The sequence below is a fragment of the Eulemur rufifrons genome, chromosome 10, assembly GCF_041146395.1.
Source record: "Eulemur rufifrons isolate Redbay chromosome 10, OSU_ERuf_1, whole genome shotgun sequence".
NCBI lineage: Eukaryota > Metazoa > Chordata > Mammalia > Primates > Lemuridae > Eulemur > Eulemur rufifrons.
The window spans coordinates 11,059,148-11,078,834 of record NC_090992.1 but is presented as its reverse complement, the minus strand read 5'-3'; the positions used below and the strand labels follow the sequence as shown (position 1 = coordinate 11,078,834).

The window sequence follows — 19,687 nt, the reverse complement described above, 5'->3', positions numbered from 1 at the left end:
AATGTTGACATAAAATAAATTGTTGTATCATATTTTGGTCATTTTTGCAAAAATCTTCCTTTTTCCATAAATTTATATTAGAAATAATTCTCAAAGAAGAATGGGCCAAAAAACTAGAGTTGAAAGGATTCCTTAAATGTAATAGGATTAGGAAATTTAACTCCCATTTCTTTTTATTCTCCAACCTTTTATTTTGAAAAATGTCAGTCCTACAGAAAGGGTGAAAGGGTCTTACAATGAACACCTATATAGCCTCCACCTGTAGTTACCAAGTATTAATATTTGCCACGTTTGCTTTAGTTCTGTCTCTTAACACATACATGTGCACATGCATGCTTTTCTCTCTCCTTCTATGAATTTCTTGAAAATAAGTTGCAGGTATCATGACATGTCATCTTTTAGTACTTCAGCATGTTATCTCCTGAGAACAAGGGCATTCTTCTGAATCACTGAAATCCCATCATCCCCTCCAAGACATTCAGCACTGATGTAATATTACCGTCTTTATCTAATCTAGTCAAATTTCTCTCGTCCCAAAATGTCCTTTCTGACTGTTTTTACCTTTTATTTTGTGGATCGCACATTGTATTTAGTTTTCAGTTCTCTTCAGTATCTTTTAGTTGTTTGTCATGACGATACTGATATTTTTGAAGAGTCTAAGCTAGTTATTTTGTAGAATATCCTATAATATGAGCTTTCTAGTCATTTCTTCATGATTAGATTTGGGCTAAATATTTTGACAAGAATACTTCATTGATGAAGTGTAAACTTCCCATTGTATCACATCAAAAAGTGGATAATGTCATTTTGTCCCATTTTAGTGATTTATGTTAATCTCTGCTAGATTTCTTCATCCTACTGGTGACTTTTTCTCTTTGGAATTAAAAAGTAATCTATGGGATAATACTTTGAGAGCCTTTGAATATCTGTTTCTCAATAAGCCAGTGGTTTTAGCAGCCTTTGGTGATCCTTGCCTATTTTAATTGTATTAGTGATTACAAAAAGATGACTTTCTGGTAGTATCATTCTTCCCTCATTTAGTAACTGAAATGCTTCTATATAGAAGAGCCCCCTCTTTTTAAAAAATTTTCAATTCTATGTTTGTATTTTTCTTATAACTTTGACACTGTCTACTTGGTGTCATCTTTATTTTTGACAGTGGACTCATTATCATATAATTGATAAGAGCTAAGGTAGAAAGTCCAGGTTCTTTATAACCTAGGATAAGTCATTTCATATCTCAGCATTTGTTTTCTATCTTAATACCTGTCCTGTGTACCTAGTAGGCTTGTTATGGTAACGAATAGAGTATATTTGACAGTAGTAATCTTTTGATTGATAAACATTGTTATTAATGTTGTTATTCAAAGTGATAACATGTTTTATATATCTTTAACTTCTAATGACTAGCACATAGTGTATTACATTGAATACTCTGGGTGTCGAATAAATGCTTGCGGGATTAAATGAGATAAAATACTAATTTATAAATTACTGAATTTTGAGGTATATGATTTGTACCATTTGTTTTCTATAATCAAGTATGTATAGACATATTGCAAAAATTTTCAGAGTCAATTTTAGTTGACCATAAAAACAAAAATTTTAAGTTGTGTCTACCTTGAATTTTAAACTTTACTATCTCTAATGTTGTATTATAGGCATGTGCTGATAAGTTGAAAAGAGAAATAGAGGTGTATGGTTGCCCCCCTGATTTTCCAGATGAAGAAGAGGAAGAGGAAGAAATCAATGTTAAAACAGAAGATATAATAATTAAAGATAAAGCTAAAGGAAAAAAGGTTTGGTGGTTGTTGATATTTATGTTGGTTGAAATTTTATATTGGTCTGATTTATATGTGCATTCCCAATACTAGCACAGTGCCTGGCACATAAAATGTACTTTGTAATTTTTAAAAAGTATCAATGCAAAAATTATCTTCCTCACTTTCTCGTTGCCTTTCCCCCTTCTTCCTTTATTTTGAAATAATTTTAGATTTACAGAAGAGTTGCAAGATAGTATAGAGAAGTTAATTGCCTTATACTCTTCACCCAGTTTCCTTAATTTTACATTTTATATAACTATGATACAGTCATCAAAAATAAGAAATCAACTTTAGTATAATACTATTAACTAAATTACAGACTTCCTTTGGATTTCATCAGATTTTTCACTAATGTCCTTTCCTGTTCCAAGGTCCAGTCCAGGATTCCATGTTGTATTTAGTTGTTATGTCTGCTAAGTCTCCTCTGCCTTTCATTGTCTTCCATGAGCTTGACGCCTTTTTTTTTTTTTCTGAGACTGACTCTCGCTCTGTCACCTAGTCTAGAGTGCCCTGTCACCTGGCTTCACCTGTCAGCCTGGCTCACAGCGACCTCAAACTCCTGGGCTCAGGCAATTCTTGTGCCTCAGCCTCCTGAGTAGCTGGGATTACAAACTTGTGCCACCATGTCCAGCTAATTTTTCTGTTTTTACTAGAGATGGGATCTCCCTCTTGCTTAGGCTGGTCTTGAATTCCTGAGCTCAAGCAATCCTCCTGCCTCGGCCTCTCAGAGTGCTAGGATTACAGGCGTGAGCCACTGTGCCCAGCCCGAACTTGACGCTTTTAAAGAGTACTGGTCAGATAATTACAGACTGTCCCTCAGTTTGAGTTTGTGTGATGCTTTCTCATCATAAGATTGAGGTTATTGATTTTTTGGAAGAATACCTGAAAGGTGATGTGTCCTTCTCAGTGCATCATATTAGGGAGTATGTGATATTGATATGTCTTATTATTGGTGATGTTAACCTTGATCGTTTGATTAAGGTGGTGTCTGCTATTTTTTCCTACTGGTGAAGATTCAGTTTTTCCCTTTGTGATTAATATATATTTTGGGAGAGGTACTTTGAAGCTATGGAAATAATATCCTGTTTCTTTTTAAATATTTGCTCATTAATGTTAGCATTCATCAGTGGCTCTTGCCTGCAACAGTTATTACTGTGGTGTTCTAATGGTGATTTTCATTTTCCATTTCCCTCATTCTTTCTACATATACTATCTAGAAGTCTTCTGAAAGGAAGAGTTGTCCTTTCTCCCTCATTTACTTATTTATTCCATCTTTTTTATATCAGTATGGATTCATGGATATTTATTCTTTAGGTAATAATCTAATACAATTTTTTTTTTTTTTTTTTTCTTTTAAGGGACAAGCTCTTGCTATGTTGTCCAGGCTGACCTTTTTTTTTTTTTTTTTTTTTTTTTGAGACAGAGTCTCACTCTGTTGCCCAGGCTAGAGTGAGTGCCGTGGCGTCAGCCTAGCTCACAGCAACCTCAAACTCCTGAGCTCAAGCGATCCTCCTGTCTCAGCCTCCCGAGTAGCTGGGACTACAGGCATGAGCCACCATGCCCGGCTAATTTTTTCTATATATATTTTTAGCTGTCCATATAATTTCTTTCTATTTTTAGTAGAGATGGGGTCTCGCTCTTGCTCAGGCTGGGAGGCTGACCTTGAACTCCTGGGCTCAAGTGATCTTCCCACCTCGGCCTTGCAAGTAGCTGGGACAACACTGTGCCTAGCTACTTATGAGGGTTTTTTTGTGGTGGTTGTTAACAACGCTGTAATTTTTTGTCAAATTGTTCTAGTTTTGGCCATTGGGAGTTCTCTTAGGTTGGCTCCTGTGTCCATTTGATATTCCCCATTTTTTTTTTTTTTTTAACCACTTTCTTACTTTCTAGTGTCACAAGGTGCTCCAGGCTTACTTTGTAATTTCCTTGTTTGAGCCCTGGAATCAACTACTTCTCCAAGGAGCCCTGGTTCCTTTTATTGAAGAATGATACTCAGAAATTAAGGTCTGAGTGCTAGATGTGCTCATTGCTACTGGGGTGTCACTGCTTCTAGGCACTCTCAGTGGAAAGAGAAATGAAATATGTGTGTGTGGGCCGGGCGCGGTGGCTCACGCCTGTAATCCTAGCACTCTGGGAGGCCGAGGTGGGCGGATCGTTTGAGCTCAGGAGTTCGAGACCAGCCTGAGCAAGAGCGAGACCCCATCTCTACTAAAAATAGAAAGAAATTATATGGACAGCTAAAAATATATATAGAAAAAATTAGCCGGGCATGGTGGTGCATGCCTGTAGTCCCAGCTACTCGGGAGGCTGAGGCAGTAGGATCGCTTGAGCTCAGGAGTTTGAGGTTGCTGTGAGCTAGGCTAACGCCACGGCACTCACTCTAGCCTGGGCAACAGAGTGAGACTCTGTCTCAAAAAAAAAAAAGAAATATGTGTGTGTGTATATATATATGTCTACTAACCCATGTATATACACACATCTATATTTACTTATTTATATGTATATATTAAAAAACAGATAAGTTCACACTGATACCCTGCTCCATTTTAGCACCATGGGGCTCATTTTAGCATTTTCCCTTTGCTTATTTGTGACTTCTTAATTATAACAGTAATTTGCGTCTTGTTATCAACGGTATATTTATTTGTTCAATCCTAGTCTACTAAAGTAGTTTTAGCATTGCTAACCTATATCACTGGGAGGAAGAGTTTTACGAACTAAGGTACAATGTTTGTGTATAGTTCTTTTTCTTTAGAATCTAGTCAACACATTGTTTTCCAAAATTACTTAAATCACCTCCTTTTTCCCCCTCCTCCTTTAGTGTGGTTATGTCATATATTTGTAATACAGTGAGATACATTTATCACAGTCTCCATTACATCTTAGGTTCCTCCAAAATTCTGGTTGAATTTTTAAAAATTTACATAGAGTAAAATTTCCACGTTGTGGTATGTAGTTCAGTGGGTTTGACAAATACATGGAGTCATTTAGAGCACAGTAACATACAGAGCAGTAATATAACCCCCCAAAATCTCTTGTGCTGCAGCGTTATAGTTTTGTAGTTTAACCCCATTCCTTACCTTCAGTCCTTGGCATTTGATTGTCTTTTTGGTGTTAGTAAATATTGGAAAAGGAAGAAACTCTGTAAAAAAGATGCATGTTGTATTAGAAGAAAGCAAACAGAGAAGGTTTGATACTGAGATCTTCACGACTGGTAGTTCCTTATGGCTCCATCCATTTAGTTATCATTGGTGTCAGTATCCTGGTGAATATCCTGACTATACATTTTGGCAGACAAAATAGTACCTCTGACTCCTTTAGTGTTCTGATGTAACAACAGCATTGTTTTAGAATTTAAAAAATTACAAATGGGATTATTCACCTAAAATTACTGTGGTCCTGGAATGTTAAGCAGTTGTTGGTAATTATTTGATAAAATTTTTGTTCATTATTTTCAGAGTAAAGCTACTGCTAAAGCTGGATCTTCTAAATACCAGTGGAGCATTATGAAATCCCTTGGGCTGTCTGATGAAGAGATAGTAAAATTTTCTGAAGCAGAACATTGGCTTGATTATTTTCCGCCACTGGCTATTCAGGATCTAAAGAGAATGGGTTTGAAGGTATGTCCATGGTTAAAGAAAATATGAAGAAGGCATTTATAGGCATACTTTGTTTTATTGTGCTTTGTAGCTAGTGTGTTTTTTTTACAAACTGAAGGTTTGTGGCAACCCTGTGTCAATCAAGTCTTTTGGGGCCATTTATCCAAGCATGTGCTCACTTCTTTTTTTTTTTTTTTTTTTGAGACAGAGTCTCACTCTGTTGCCCGGGCTAGAGTGAGTGCCGTGGCGTCAGTCTAGCTCACAGCAACCTCAAACTCCTGGGCTCAAGCGATCCTACTGCCTCAGCCTCCCGAGTAGCTGGGACTACAGGCATGCGCCACCATGCCCGGCTAATTTTTTGTATATATATACATTTTAGTTGTCCATATAATTTCTTTCTATTTTTAGTAGAGACGGGGTCTCACTCTTGCTCAGGCTGGTCTCGAACTCCTGACCTCGAGCGATCCACCCGCCTCGGCCTCCCAGAGTGCTAGGATTACAGGCGTGAGCCACCGCGCCCGGCCAGTGCTCACTTCTTAAATGTTTAAAGTTTTAAACATTTTTATTATTGTTATATCTGTTATGGTGATCTATGATCAGTGATCTTTGCTGTTACAATTTTAATTGTTTTGGGGCATATAAGATGGTGAACTTAATCCATAAATGTTTATGTTCTGACTGTCCCAGTGACTAGCCATCCCCCCCATCTCTCTCCCTATCCTTGAGTTTCCCTATTTCCTGAGACATACAATATTGAAATTAGGCCAATTAATAACCCTGCAATGGCTTCTAAGTGTTCAAGTGAAAGGAAAAGTCAGACATCCTTCACTTTAAATCCAAAGCTAGAAATGATTAAGCTTACTAAGGAAGATGTGTCAAAAGCCAGGGTAGGCCAAAAGCTAGGCCTGTTATGCCAAACAGTTAGCCAAGTTGTGAATGTAAAGAAAAGCTCTTGAAGGACATGAAAAGTGCTACTCCAGTGAACACATGAATGATAAAGCGAAACAGCCTTATTGCCGCTGTGGAGAAAGTTTGAGGGGTTTGGATAGAAAATCAAACCAGCCACAACATTCCCTTAAGCCAAAGCCTAATCCAGAGCAAGGCCCTAACTATTCAGTTCTGTGAAAGGTGAGAGAAGTGAGGAAGCTGTAGAAGAAAAGTTGGAAGCTAGCAGAGATTGGTTCATGAAGTTTAAGGAGAGAAGCCATCTCCATACCATGAAAGTACAAGGTAAAGCAGCAAGTACTGATGTGGAAGCTGCAGCAAATTATCCAGAGGATCTATCTAAGATCTTTGATGAAAGTGGCTACATTAAACAACAGATTTGCAGTGTAGATGAAACAGCCTTCTACTGGAAAAAGATGCCATTTAGTACTTGCATAGCTAGAGAGTCAAAGTCAATGCCTGGCTTCAGAGCTTCGAAGGACAGGCTCACTTTCTTGTTAGGGACTAGTGGAGCTGATGACTTTTAAGTTTTAGCCAGTACACGTTTATCATTTTGGAAATCCTAGGGCCTTTAAGAATGATACTAAATCTACTCTGCTGTGCTCTATAAATGGAACTACAAAGCTTGTATGACAGCATATCTGTTTCTAGTGTGGTTTACTGAGTTTTTTTTTGTTTTTTGTTTTGTTTTGAGAGAGTCTCACTCTATTGCTTAGGCTAGACTACCACGGCATCAACCTAGTTCATAGCAACTTCAAACTCCATGGCTCAAGTGATCTTCCTGCCTCAGCCTGCCCAGTAGCTGGGACTACAGGCGTGTGCCACCACGCATGGCTAATTTTTTCTGTTTTTAGTAGAGATGGTGGTCTCATTCTTTTTCAGGCTAGTCTTGAACTCCTGACCTCAAGTGATCCTTCCACCTTGGCCTCCCAGAGTGCTAGGATCATAGGCATGAGCCACCATGCCCTGCTGGTTTACTGAATATTTTAAGCCCACTTTTGACCTACTGCTCAGGAAAACAGATTCTTTTTGAAATATTACTGCTCATTGACAGTGCACCTGATCACCTAAGAGCTGTGATGGAGAGATACAAGATTAATATTGTTTTCAGGCCTGTTGACACAAGATCCATTCTGCAGCCCATAGATCAAGGAGTAATTTCAACTTTCAAGTCTTCTTATTTGAGAAATACATTTTTTGAGGATATAGCTGACAAAGATAGTGATTCTTCTGATGAATCTGGTCAAAGTAAATTGAAAACCTTCTGGAAAGGATTTATCATTGTAGATGCCATTAAGAATATTCGGGATTCATGCGAGGAGGTCAAAATGTCAACATTAACAGGAATTTGGAAGAAGTTGATTCTAACCCTCATGGATAACTTTGAGGGGTTTAAGACTTCGGTGGAGGAAGTCACTGCAAATGTGGTGGACGTAGCAAGAGAACTAGAGTTAGAAGTAGAGCCTGCAGATGTGTCTGAACTGCTGCAGTCTCAGATAAAACTTGAACAGACGAGGAGTTCTTTCTTATGGATGAGCAAATAGAGTGGTTTCTTTTCTTTTTTTGTTTGAGACAGTGTCTCGCTCTGGTTGCCCTGACTAGAGTGCAGTGGCTTCAGCCTAGCTCATTGCAACCTCAAACTCCTGGGCTCAAGCAATCCTCCTGCCTCAGCCTCCCAAGTAGCTGGGACTACAGGCGTGCACCACCATGCCTGTCTAATTTTTTCTACTTTTTTTAGTTGCCCAGCTAATTTTTCCTATTTTTAGTAGAGACGGGGTCTCACTCTTGCTCAGGCTGGTCTAGGGCTCCTGACCTCAAGCAATCTTCCTGCCTTGGACTCCCAGAGTGCTAGGATTACAGGCGTGAGCCACCACACTCAGCCAAGAGTGGTTTCTTGAGATAGAATCTACTTCTGGTGAAGATACTGTGAACATTGTTAACATGACAACAAAGGATTTTGAATATTACATCAACTTAGTTGATAAAGCTGTGGTAGGGTTTGAGAGGATTAACTCCAATTTTGCAAGAAGTTCTGTGAGTAAAATTCTATCAAACAGCATTGCATACTTCAGGAAAATCTTTGATGAAAGGAAAAGTCAATGCAGCAAACTTCATTGTTATTTTAAGAAATTGTCACAGTCCCCTAACCTTTAGCAGTCACCACCTTGATCAGTCAGCAGCCATCAACACTGAGGTAAGACCCTCCACCAGAAAAAAATTATGACTTGCCAAAGGCTCAGGAGACATTAGCTTTTTAAGCAGTAGATACAGTATAATGCAAATATAACTTTTATATGCGCTGGGAAACCAAAAAATTCCAGTGACTTGCTTTATTGTGATATTCACTTTATTTTGGTGCTCTGGAACCAAATCCATAATATCTATGAGGTATGCCTGTATATTTTTGTGATTATATGAGATTTGGCCTAACTTAAATTTAGAATAATATATTTTACTTGTGTACCACTAAAGAATTGGTACTGCTGTTGTTATATTTGAACCTAATTAACCTCAATATAGGCAATGAATACTTTAATATTTGTTTTGTTGGAATGTATATCGATATATTACTAATTAGTAGAAAGGAGTTTTATTCAAAAAATGTGAAGAAGCCAAAGTTTTACTTGAATATTTAGGAATACATAAAGGTAGTATTTACATATAACTTCTGTATGTTAATATAGAAATGTGTATGTTTAAAAACACATTAATTAAACAAACTAATAATTGTGATATACATGTAGTAAGTGAAACTTGAAAAATTTTTGTTTTAATAGTTGATACAATTTTAAGTTGGAAAGTAGAGTAAAAGAGTAAAGAATTGATTCATAGGAATTCTTATTCATAAAAATTTTGCATATTTCTCAAAAATTACCTTTTCCTTTCTCCTTCTGCAGGTAGACTGGCGTCGTTCCTTCATTACCACTGATGTTAATCCTTACTATGATTCTTTTGTTAGATGGCAGTTTTTAACATTAAGAGAAAGAAACAAAATTAAATTTGGGAAGCGGTAAGTTTGTTGTCCATTAATAGAATAAAGTAAAAACCATGTAATTCCTGTACTATAATTCAATACCCTATAGCCCACTTTTTCCCACAATCCTTTCTCTTTTTATCATTTTCTTTTTTCATTCTCTTATATCTTTTGTTTTCGTTTTTCTCCTGCTAGTGTCTTTTTTTTTTTTTCAAACTGAAAAGAAATTTTTATTTTTTATTATTATTTTTTTTTATTTCATCTTACTGTTATGGGGGATACAGAATTGCAGGTTATATACGTTGCCCATGTACCGCCTTTCCCCCCAAGTCAGAGCTCCAGGCGTGTCTATTCCCCAGATAGTGCGCGTTGCACCCATCATGTAGGTACATATCCCTCCCTTCCCCACCCCCCCTTCCCGAGTCAGCACCTTCAAGCGTTACCATTCCCCAAATGGTGCGCAATGCACTCATTGTGTAGGCATACCCCCATCCCCTCCCCCACCCCCCACCTCAGTCTGATATCCGATTGGTGTCGTTCCCAGATGTGTATTTAGGTGATGATCAGGGAAACCAATTTTCTGGTGAGTACATGTGATGCTTGTTTTTCCATTCTTGGGATACTTCACTTAATATAATGGGTTCCAACTCTCTCCAGGAGAACCATAGAGATGTCGTATCTTCATTATTTCTTATAGCTGAGTAATATTCCATGGTATACATATACCACAGCTTACTAATCCAATCATGTATTGATGGGCATTTGGGTTGTTTCCACATCTTTGCTATTGTGAATTGTGCTGCTATAAACATTCGGGTACATGTGTCTTTGTTACAGAATGACCTTTTTTCCTTTGGGTATATGCCCAGTAATGGGATTGCTGGATCGAATGGCAGGTCTACTTGAATCTGTTTAAGATACCTCCATAATGCTTTCCACAGGGGTTGCACTAGTTTGCAGTCCCACCAGCAGTGTATGAGTGTTCCTTCCTGCTAGTGTCTTAATTTCTATGAGCTGTTTGTGTTTGTGACAGCTAGAACCAGGGATAATGGGAGTGTTGCCTTTATGATCTTTTTTTTTTGAGACAAGGTCTCACTCTTTTTGCTTGGGCTAGAGTGCAGTGGCATCATCATAGCTACTGTAACCTTAAACATTTGGGCTCCAGTGACCCTCCTGCCTCAGCCTCCTGAGTGGCTGGGAGGTGCATACTACCATGTGCAGCCTTATTTTTTGTGGAAATAGGGTCTTGCTATTGCCCAGGCTGATCTTTTACTCCTGGCCTCAATTGATCCTCCCACCTTGGCCTCCCAAAGTGCCGGGATTACAGGTGTGAGCCACTGTGCCCAGCTGCTTTTATGATCTTACTGAAGATCCTGTTCAGTATTCCTTGCCAAGCAGAAGAATAATCATTTTGTCTTTTATTTTATACTTTTTTCTATAAATTGTTTAAGACTCTTTCCTGATTATGTAGGTTAATCAGTGATATTTGCATTTCATAAGTGAATTTATATTTTATAGTCTTTTGTTTCATACTGCAAAGCCAAGATCAGTACATGTTTGTCAGTGTTATTACCTTTGATGTGGGTAGAAAACTGTCATTAAATAGCTGGGATGACAATAGAACTATTCATCAGAGTATAAATAATGGATACAGATGTTTACTTAGAAGTTTCAGTTAGAATACACACGAGATACTAGGAGCAATACTGGCAAATCTGTTAGGATAAAACTTGAATATTATGATAATACTTGTCACTTATTGTTTATTTTTTAGGTATACCATTTATTCTCCAAAAGATGGACAGCCTTGCATGGATCATGACAGACAAACTGGAGAGGTGATTATTTGTGAAATGGAGTAGCTATTATAGTAATCCTTAAAATGGACACAGAATGTAAGAAATAGATTAGAAACCTGAAAATAACTTCATTGCAATGCTGAGTTGTATAGTCATGATACTCTGGTGTGTACGAAGTGGGAGACAATATCAACACAGGTACTTGTATCTTGTCTAGGACCTTGCTACTCTAAAATAGAGGCCTGAGGACCGCTGTATCAGCTAGTTACAGAAAAGCACATTGTTGAGCCTCACCCCAAAATTGCTGAATCAGAAGCTCTTGGGGTGGGGCCCAGGAAATTGTCTTTTTTAATACGTCCTCACTGTGATTCATGTGTGTGTTGTTGCAAAGCACCATCTGGAAAACACACAGCTCTAAAAAGAGAGTGTGGGGAAAGGTAATGAGATATGTGGCTAACATTCAATGTACACAGATTTCATTTATACTTGCTTTGATCATGTGCTTACTTATCTCCAAAGTACTTCTGGCCATGCATAACACCAGTCCACTCTACATTCCTGTAGCATACATTAGTAACATTATTCCCTGACATACTTGTGTAAAGCAAAGGTAAGTGATTTGTCTGAAGCCTTGGCACAGTAAATGAGTGATAATGCCAGCATCTGAACTTATGAACCCCTATGAGTGCATCATTCTTTATGACTATCTTTGAACATATTTTTAAAATCAGCCTTCAGTGTTGATGTAACTTGTCTGATAAATGAGTGTTGATCTAAGTTTTCAAAGATTTGAGAGACTTCAGGAGATTCAATAAGATTTTAATATAGCCAATGGGAGCAATATCCTAAATTTCAGTAATACTTCATAGTTTTTCAATGCTTTTTTTTACCCATTATCTTATAGATTCCTCAAGACAGTCCTATGTGAGGCACAGCAGTTATTTTACAGATGAGAAAAGAAAGGCTCAGAGATTGTGCCTCCCTCAAGTCAACCATTAGTAAGGGACCAAGCTAAGTTTGGAATGCACATCATCTGATCTCTGGTCCAGTGTCTGTCTTTGATGACTACACTGTGGGACCTGTCCTCGGGGACAGGATTAGTGTTTAATTGTATCTTCTCATCCCCATTTTGGCAAACAGGATTTTGGCTGATTAACTTCTTGCATACAAGGCTTCTATATAATCAACTTAGCATTGGCAGTCTCTTCACTGGAAGAAAGAAGTATTCTAACAAATCAAGAACTCATTTTAGAAATTTGAGTCAGATATCTCACATAGATTAGTAGGTTTAATATAAGTCTTCTTTCCTTCAAATTTTTGTTTTGTTTAGGGTGTTGGACCTCAAGAGTATACTTTAATCAAATTGAAAGTGCTTGAGCCGTACCCATTCAAATTAAGGTAGGTTTGGCAAAGTGTTATGGTTTCATCATTTCTGAATTATCAGATAGTTGTGATAGAACTATCACAGCTAATATTTTTACATAAATATTGTGTTTTTTTCTTCTTAGTGGCCTAAAAGGTAAAAATATTTTTTTGGTCGCTGCTACTCTCAGACCTGAGACCATGTTTGGACAGACAAACTGTTGGGTGCGTCCGGATATGAAGTACATTGGATTTGAGACGGTGAATGGTGATATATTCATCTGTACCCAAAGATCAGCCAGGAATATGTCATACCAGGGCTTTACCAAAGACAATGGTGTGGTGCCTGTTGTTAAGGAATTAATGGGGGAGGTAAGTTGGGCAGCAGACTTTTTATTTTAGTCCATAAACTTAGAGGAAAATTTCAATAATGGATCTTGAGAAAAGAGCATTTTAAAAACTTTTCAAATGAGATGTACAGGCAGTAAAGTGTATAAGTCATTTAAATGTATGTTTTGGTACATTTTCATATGTGTATACACTCATGTAAGAATCATTGAAATCAAGATATAGAATAGTTCCAGCACTCCAGAAGGCTCTCTCCTGTCCATTTCATAGTCAGTACTCACTCATCTGCAAAGGTAACCACTACTCTGACTTCACCAAAGATTAGTTGTTGCTCTTGAACTTTATGTAATAGAATTTTAGTTAAAATGTACTGTTTTGTGTCTGGCTTCTTTTGCTCAATATTATATTTTTGAGATTCATACATATTATAGGAGTAGTTCTTTTTTTTAGCATTCATTGTATGACTGTATCAGAAAAATAGCATTTTTGAAACTTATGTTTCTACTCAGTAAATATCTGGTTGAAAAATACAGTCCTCTTCAAGAGATTTAATGTTACATTAGATATTATATTACTTTTTGAATATTATTACCTGCATTCCTGGTAATACTAAATTTGGAATTGCAGCTGCTTTTTTCTGAAAAGAAAGTCTTGGTTGATGTTTATTAAATTTGGGTAGTTACATAGCTCATCTACTTAATTATCAGTATTTCTGAGTGTGTTTTATTCATTTAGTAAATGCTGATCCTTGGTGTTATTTCCTTTTTTTCTCTCTCTTTTTTCAGACAGGGTCTTGCCTTGTTGTCTGGGCTGGAGTGCAGTGGTGTCATAGCTCACTGCAACTTTAAACTGCTGGGCTCAAGTGATCCTCATGCCCCAGCCTCCGAGTAGCTGGGACTACAGGCACATGCCACCATACCTGGCTAATTTTTAAATTTTTTGCAGAGAGAGAGTCTTGCTGTGTTGCTCAGGCTGGTTTCAAACTCCTAGCCTCAAGTGATCCTCCTCCCATCTCGGCTTTCCAAAGTGCTAAGATCATAGGCATGATCCACTGTGCCCGGCCTCATGTTTGGTATCTTTTTTTTTTTTTTTAACAATTGGTAATCAATTTATTAAAACAGTTGACTTAAGCATCTGCGATGGTGACTTCAGCCTCAACTCCTGGCTCAATACTGATAGAAGTAATCTGCTTAACAATCTCAGAAGGACTTTGCAAGTCAACGAGTTGCTTCTGGATTCTCCTCTGGAGGCGATCCTAAGTCTTAGAACCCTCACCACAAGGAGCTTTTTTTGTAGTGATTCTCAAGGTCTTCGTAGGCATCGATCTGATCCTTTTACTTTGAGATTCTTTTCCTATGTACCTCTTACCAAGTTAGCACACACCTTTCAGGGAGTTTACGTTGAAGCTGGTTAGGGTAATTCTAATTCAGTGAATCGCCAAGTCTGGCTCCATGGGTGATTTTCTGATATCTTTAAAAGCCATGGCTGCAGTGCAGCTTCCTGACCAACTTGTTCCTTGGCCAGAGCAGACAGTGGTGAGTAAGGAGCAGAGGTGGGCAGAACCCAGCTCTGCTGCACCTGCAACCGCATCTTCCTTGAAAAAGCTGATCTTTGGTATCTTTTTTTTTCCTTGAGACTGAGTCTCGCTCTGTTGCCTGGGCTAGAGTGCTGTGGCATCAGCCTAGCTAACAGCAACCTCAAACTCCTAGGCTCAAGCGATCCTCCTGCCTCAGTGTCCCGAGTAGCTGGGACTACAGGTGTGTACCACCACGCTCCAGCTAATTTTTTGTTTTTCTATTTTTACTTGCCTAGCTAATGTTTTTCTATTTTTAGTAGAGATGGGGTCTTGATCAGGCTGGTCTCTATCCTCCCGCCTCGGCATCCCAGAGTGCTGAAATTATAGGCGTGAGCCACTGTGCTTGACCCTTTGGTATCTTAATAAACAGTCTTTTAAAAGAAAAATGTGAGTAGAGTAACATCTCAATTCGTTTTTTAAAATTGAACTCTATTTCTTATCTCGTAAACTTATTTTTTGATTAGATTATTATGTGTTTATAAGACTTGAAATTCAAAAGACACAAAAAGATATAAAAGATACCCCTAGTCAGTTCCTCCTTCTAGATGTAGTCAATAATATCCGTGTCTTATCTGTCGTTCTAGAGATATTTCATGTGTACACAAGCAAATACATATTCTTTTTCTTACACAAATGGCAATATACTTTACATACGTTTCTCTACATCTTGCTTTCTTTTTTACTTAACTGTATCTTGACAAAATCCTTTTATCGGTACATAAACAGCTTCCTTGTTCTTATTGTAACTTCTCTCCATGTTAATTTGAGCAAATTCTGGAGTGAGGAAAATGGTATTATAAATTTTAAAACAGCTTTCAACCTTTAAAACTGCTAAAATATTTAGCTATCACCTATATGACTGCAGATTCTATAAAGGCAGCTTATATAGATACGTGAATAAAGTGTGATGGGCTGGACTGTGTGGAATGAAAGTGTAGCTAGAGCACGCAGCCGCAAGCTGTTTGTTGCCATATGAGAATGTGGGTCTGATATTGCTGCATATTCTGGGTTTTTTTCAAGTGTAACTAGAACTATCCTTTTATTTCAGTTTGTCTTCATTTATTTTAAATGGGTATGTAGTATCCCATCTTGTTGATGTAGCATATTTTATTAAATCATTTTTCTGTCCTTGAAAGCTTTAGTTGTTTCCAGGCTTTGCTAGTATAATTAACTCAACATTGGGCAGATTTCTCTGAGAAACAATTTTGTTTTGCTAGGTCCAAGTTACGTCAACGTTTTGTGGCTCTTGCTATGAATTCCTATATTGTTTTTCTCAAGGAGTACAATATCACAAGCAATGTATTAGTGTACTAATTTCATTATAACATTGCCAGATTTGAGTATTATAATTATTTAAAATTATTTTTAGTCTGGTAGGTATGAAAGAATGAGTTTTGTTTTACTTCATATATATTTGTTTTTATTTTTTATTTTATTTATTTATTTATTTTTTTTGAGACAGAGTCTCACTCTGTTGCCCAGGCTAGAGTGAATGCCGTGGCGTCAGCCTAGCTCACAGCAACCTCAAACTCCTGAGCTCAAGCGATCCTCCTGTCTCAGCCTCCCGAGTAGCTGGGACTACAGGCATGCACCACCATGCCCGGCTAATTTTTTTTTATATATATTTTTAGCTGTCCATATCATTTCTTTCTATTTTTAGTAGAGATTGGGTCTCGCTCTTGCTCAGGCTGGTCTCGAACTCCTGAGCTCAAACGATCCGCCCACCTCGGCCTCCCAGAGTGCTAGGATTACAGGCGTGAGCCACCGCGCCTGGCCTGTTTTTATTTTTTAATTGACAAATAAAAATTGCATATATGTAGCTTATATAGCATGATGTTTTAAAAAGTATATACATTGTGGAATGGCTAAATTGAGATAATTAACTATGTATTACCTCACATACTTATTTTTTGTGACAAGAACAATTAAATCTAAGTGGCATGTGCATATAGTTCCAGCTATCCAGAGGCTGAGGTGGGAGGATTGCTTGAGCCCAGGAGTTGGAGGCTGTCGTGTGCAATTATCATGCCTGTGAATAGTCACTGTATTCCAGCCTGGGCAACATAATGAGACCCTTGTCTCTTAAAATAAAGAATTTCTCTTAGTAATTTTCAAGTATAAAATACGTTGTTAATTCCTGTAGGCACCCTGTTGTGCAACAGATATCTTGAACTTATTTGCTTATTTTTTGATTTCTGTCTTCTTAGGGCATAAAATATTTAAAATATTTTAAAGGTTAAAACATTTAAAAAATTTTAAAGTTTACAAATAAATTTCTTTCTCTTTTTTTGAGACAGAGTCTCACTGTATTGCCATGGCTAGAATGCAGTGGCCATCATAGCTCACTGCAATCTTAAACTCCTGGGCTCGAGCAATCCTCCTGCCTTAGCCTCCTGAGTAGCTGGGACTACAGGCGTGCACCACCATGCCCAGCTAATTTTTCTATTTTTTGTAGCAATGGAGTCTCACTCTTGCTCAGACAAATACATTTCTTTACCTTTTATACTTATCTTTTTTTTTATACAGGAAATTCTTGGTGCATCACTTTCTGCACCTTTAACATCGTATAAAGTGATCTATGTTCTCCCAATGCTAACCATTAAGGAGGATAAAGGTAAAGAGTTTACTTATTTCTAGAAGTACTTTGGTTATCACAATTTGTTTCTGTTAGTTAATTTTATACTTTCTATTATAAGGTACTGGTGTGGTCACAAGTGTTCCTTCGGACTCCCCTGATGATTTTGCTGCCCTCAGAGACTTGAAGAAAAAGCAAGTAAGTATCTGAGTTTTGTGTTCTTACTTCCTCTTCACTATCTTGTGGCTTAGATAAAGCTGAACTACACTGTGGGATAGGTTAAAAAGTTATGCATTTATCTTTAAACTGCTATCTCTAGCCTGATTTTTGATGTTTATATATTTTCTGTAGTTTGAATTTTGAATTAATGTTTCATAGAATTTTGTAAAGTTTTCTGATATTCACATTCTCATTGAAATCTAGAATATGAACCTCGGTTTAATGTGTGTATGTACATTTTTGCTTTTGGCTATACAGTTTCATCATGTAAGCTGTTCACTATAACTTTTAAGCTATTAAGTTTTTAAAGGTCACAGATCCCCTCTCAAGGCATTCGGTAAAGTTAGAAAATTGCTCCGTATGGAGGTGAGAAGAAATAATAGTTTAAAAAGAGTTTAGAGCTGGATTTTGCTTTTCTGAATGATTATATCAATAAACTGTTGCTCATTAGTGTTAACTTGCAAACTTTTTTGTAGGCGTTACGAGCAAAGTATGGAATTAGAGATGACATGGTCCTGCCATTTGAGCCAGTGAGTACATAAATAATTCAGAATATTCACATCCATTTTTTTTTTTTTTTTTTTTTTTTGAGACCGAGTCTCACTCTGTTGCCCTGGGTAGAGTGCAGTGGTGGCATCATGATAGCTCACTGTGCAACCTCAGACTCCTGGGCTCAAGTGATCCTCTTGCCTCAGCCTCTCTAGTAGCTGGGACTACAGATGCACACCACGACGCCTGGCTAATTTTTGTATGTTTAATAGAGGTGAGGGTCTCACTCTTGCTCAGGCTGGTCTCAAATTCCTAAGCTCAAGCAATCCTCCTGCCTCAGCCTCCCAGAGTGCTAGGATTACAGGTGTGAGCCACCATGCCCAGCTCAGATCCATCTTTTTATCAGAGAGAAAAAAGAGCTAACATGTTTTCCTTGTACGAAAATTAAATAATTGGTGGAGTATGAACATACAAGAGGGAGTTTGCTAAGGCTTCACTTACTTTAATTTGATATCTGCTAGGGCAGATAAGTGAGAAAAAACAGCAAGCATTTTCTTATAACCTGGCACCTAGTGTCACCAATTTTATGGTAGCTTGTTTTGCAAGTACGATCAATTTCCTGGCTTCTAAAGACAAAATTTTGCCCTGTTAAGCATGAATGTTTATTTGTAACCATGATAGTCTGTTTTATGTTTCTTACGTTTTCATATTAGTGCCTGCAGAAGAAAAAAAATTAAATTACTACCAAATAACTTGCATGAAGAATCCAGGAAACTTAATATAAACCAAAAATGAGACCATTCACAAAATTAGTTATTTACATCGTTTTGCTAGCTTCAACATCAATTATTTAGTTAATTATATGCCAGGGGAGGATTGATGGCTGGGGAAGTCGTGTCTTAGGGGGTTCTTGACATTGCTGTTCTCTGCAGGTGTCAGTCATTGAAATCCCAGGTTTTGGAAATCTTTCTGCTGTAACCATTTGTGATGAGTTGAAAATTCAGAGCCAGAATGACCGAGAAAAACTTGCAGAAGCAAAAGAGAAGTTATATCTAAAAGGATTTTATGATGGCGTAAGTAATAATGTTTTGTTTTTTTTTTTTGAGACAGAGTCTCACTCTGTTGCCCAGGCTAGAGTGAGTGCCGTGGCGTCAGCCTAGCTCACAGCAACCTCAAACTCCTGAGCTCAAGGGATCCTCCTGTCTCAGCCTCCCGAGTAGCTGGGACTACAGGCATGCATCACCATGCCCGGCTAATTTTTTCTATATATATTTTTAGCTGTCCATATAATTTCTTTTTATTTTTAGTAGAGATGGGGTCTCGCTCTTGCTCAGGCTGGTCTCGAACTCCTGAGCTCAAACGATCCGCCCACCTCGGCCTCCCAGAGTGCTAGGATTACAGGCGGGAGCCACCGCGCCCGGCCAGTAATAATGTTTTTATTTGATTTGCTCCATGCTCTTTGGTTTTCTTCTTAATGATTTAGAATATAGAAAATGTCAACATACTTTCAGCTATACATTGATCTGAGAGAGAATATGAGAATGTATTCTTCATTTTCCAATTTTCTATTTTTTAAAATCATTTCCTTTGTCTAAAAGCATTTTCAGAAAGTGTGTTTTTTTGGCCCTCTAGGAATAGCTAAGGAACGAATTTCTTGAGAAGATATTAGTTCGCACTATTATGCAGTAAACTTAAAAGGTTTATTACATAGAGAATACCAGGTTTCTTCTTTTGCTCTTTTAGTGAAGGGGTTCATATTTTAGATAAGTAGTTTCATTCAGTCTGTTAATTTATTTGTTAATCCCTACTAAATGGCAGGTAAGCACAATAAATAGGTCTGAACCTCTTTCTTCTCCTCAATTGAGCATATGTTAATGTGGCTTACATGTCCATGGAAAGAAGACTAGGCTAGAGAAAGTAAGAATACAAACAAGTAGGTGCTTGAGTCTGAAATGAAGATTTCTAAGGACACTGAGAA

The 19,687-nt window shown here is 37.6% G+C and overlaps 1 protein-coding gene and 1 pseudogene across 1 annotated transcript in view; one reads left to right on the top strand and one right to left on the bottom strand.

Moving 5' to 3' along the window:
* LARS1 (leucyl-tRNA synthetase 1) overlaps window positions 1-19,687 on the top strand; it is a 61,849-nt gene that overhangs the window by 12,405 nt on the left and 29,757 nt on the right. Inside the window, exons 5-14 of the mRNA XM_069484163.1 lie at window positions 1,662-1,799; window positions 5,282-5,443; window positions 9,265-9,377; window positions 11,116-11,179; window positions 12,471-12,538; window positions 12,649-12,874; window positions 16,953-17,040; window positions 17,123-17,199; window positions 17,697-17,750; window positions 18,642-18,782. Coding sequence (XP_069340264.1) covers window positions 1,662-1,799; window positions 5,282-5,443; window positions 9,265-9,377; window positions 11,116-11,179; window positions 12,471-12,538; window positions 12,649-12,874; window positions 16,953-17,040; window positions 17,123-17,199; window positions 17,697-17,750; window positions 18,642-18,782 — 1,131 coding nt within the window. The remainder of the gene's footprint in view (window positions 1-1,661; window positions 1,800-5,281; window positions 5,444-9,264; window positions 9,378-11,115; window positions 11,180-12,470; window positions 12,539-12,648; window positions 12,875-16,952; window positions 17,041-17,122; window positions 17,200-17,696; window positions 17,751-18,641; window positions 18,783-19,687) is intronic.
* On the bottom strand, window positions 13,977-14,333 carry LOC138393108 (small ribosomal subunit protein uS10-like; annotated as a pseudogene).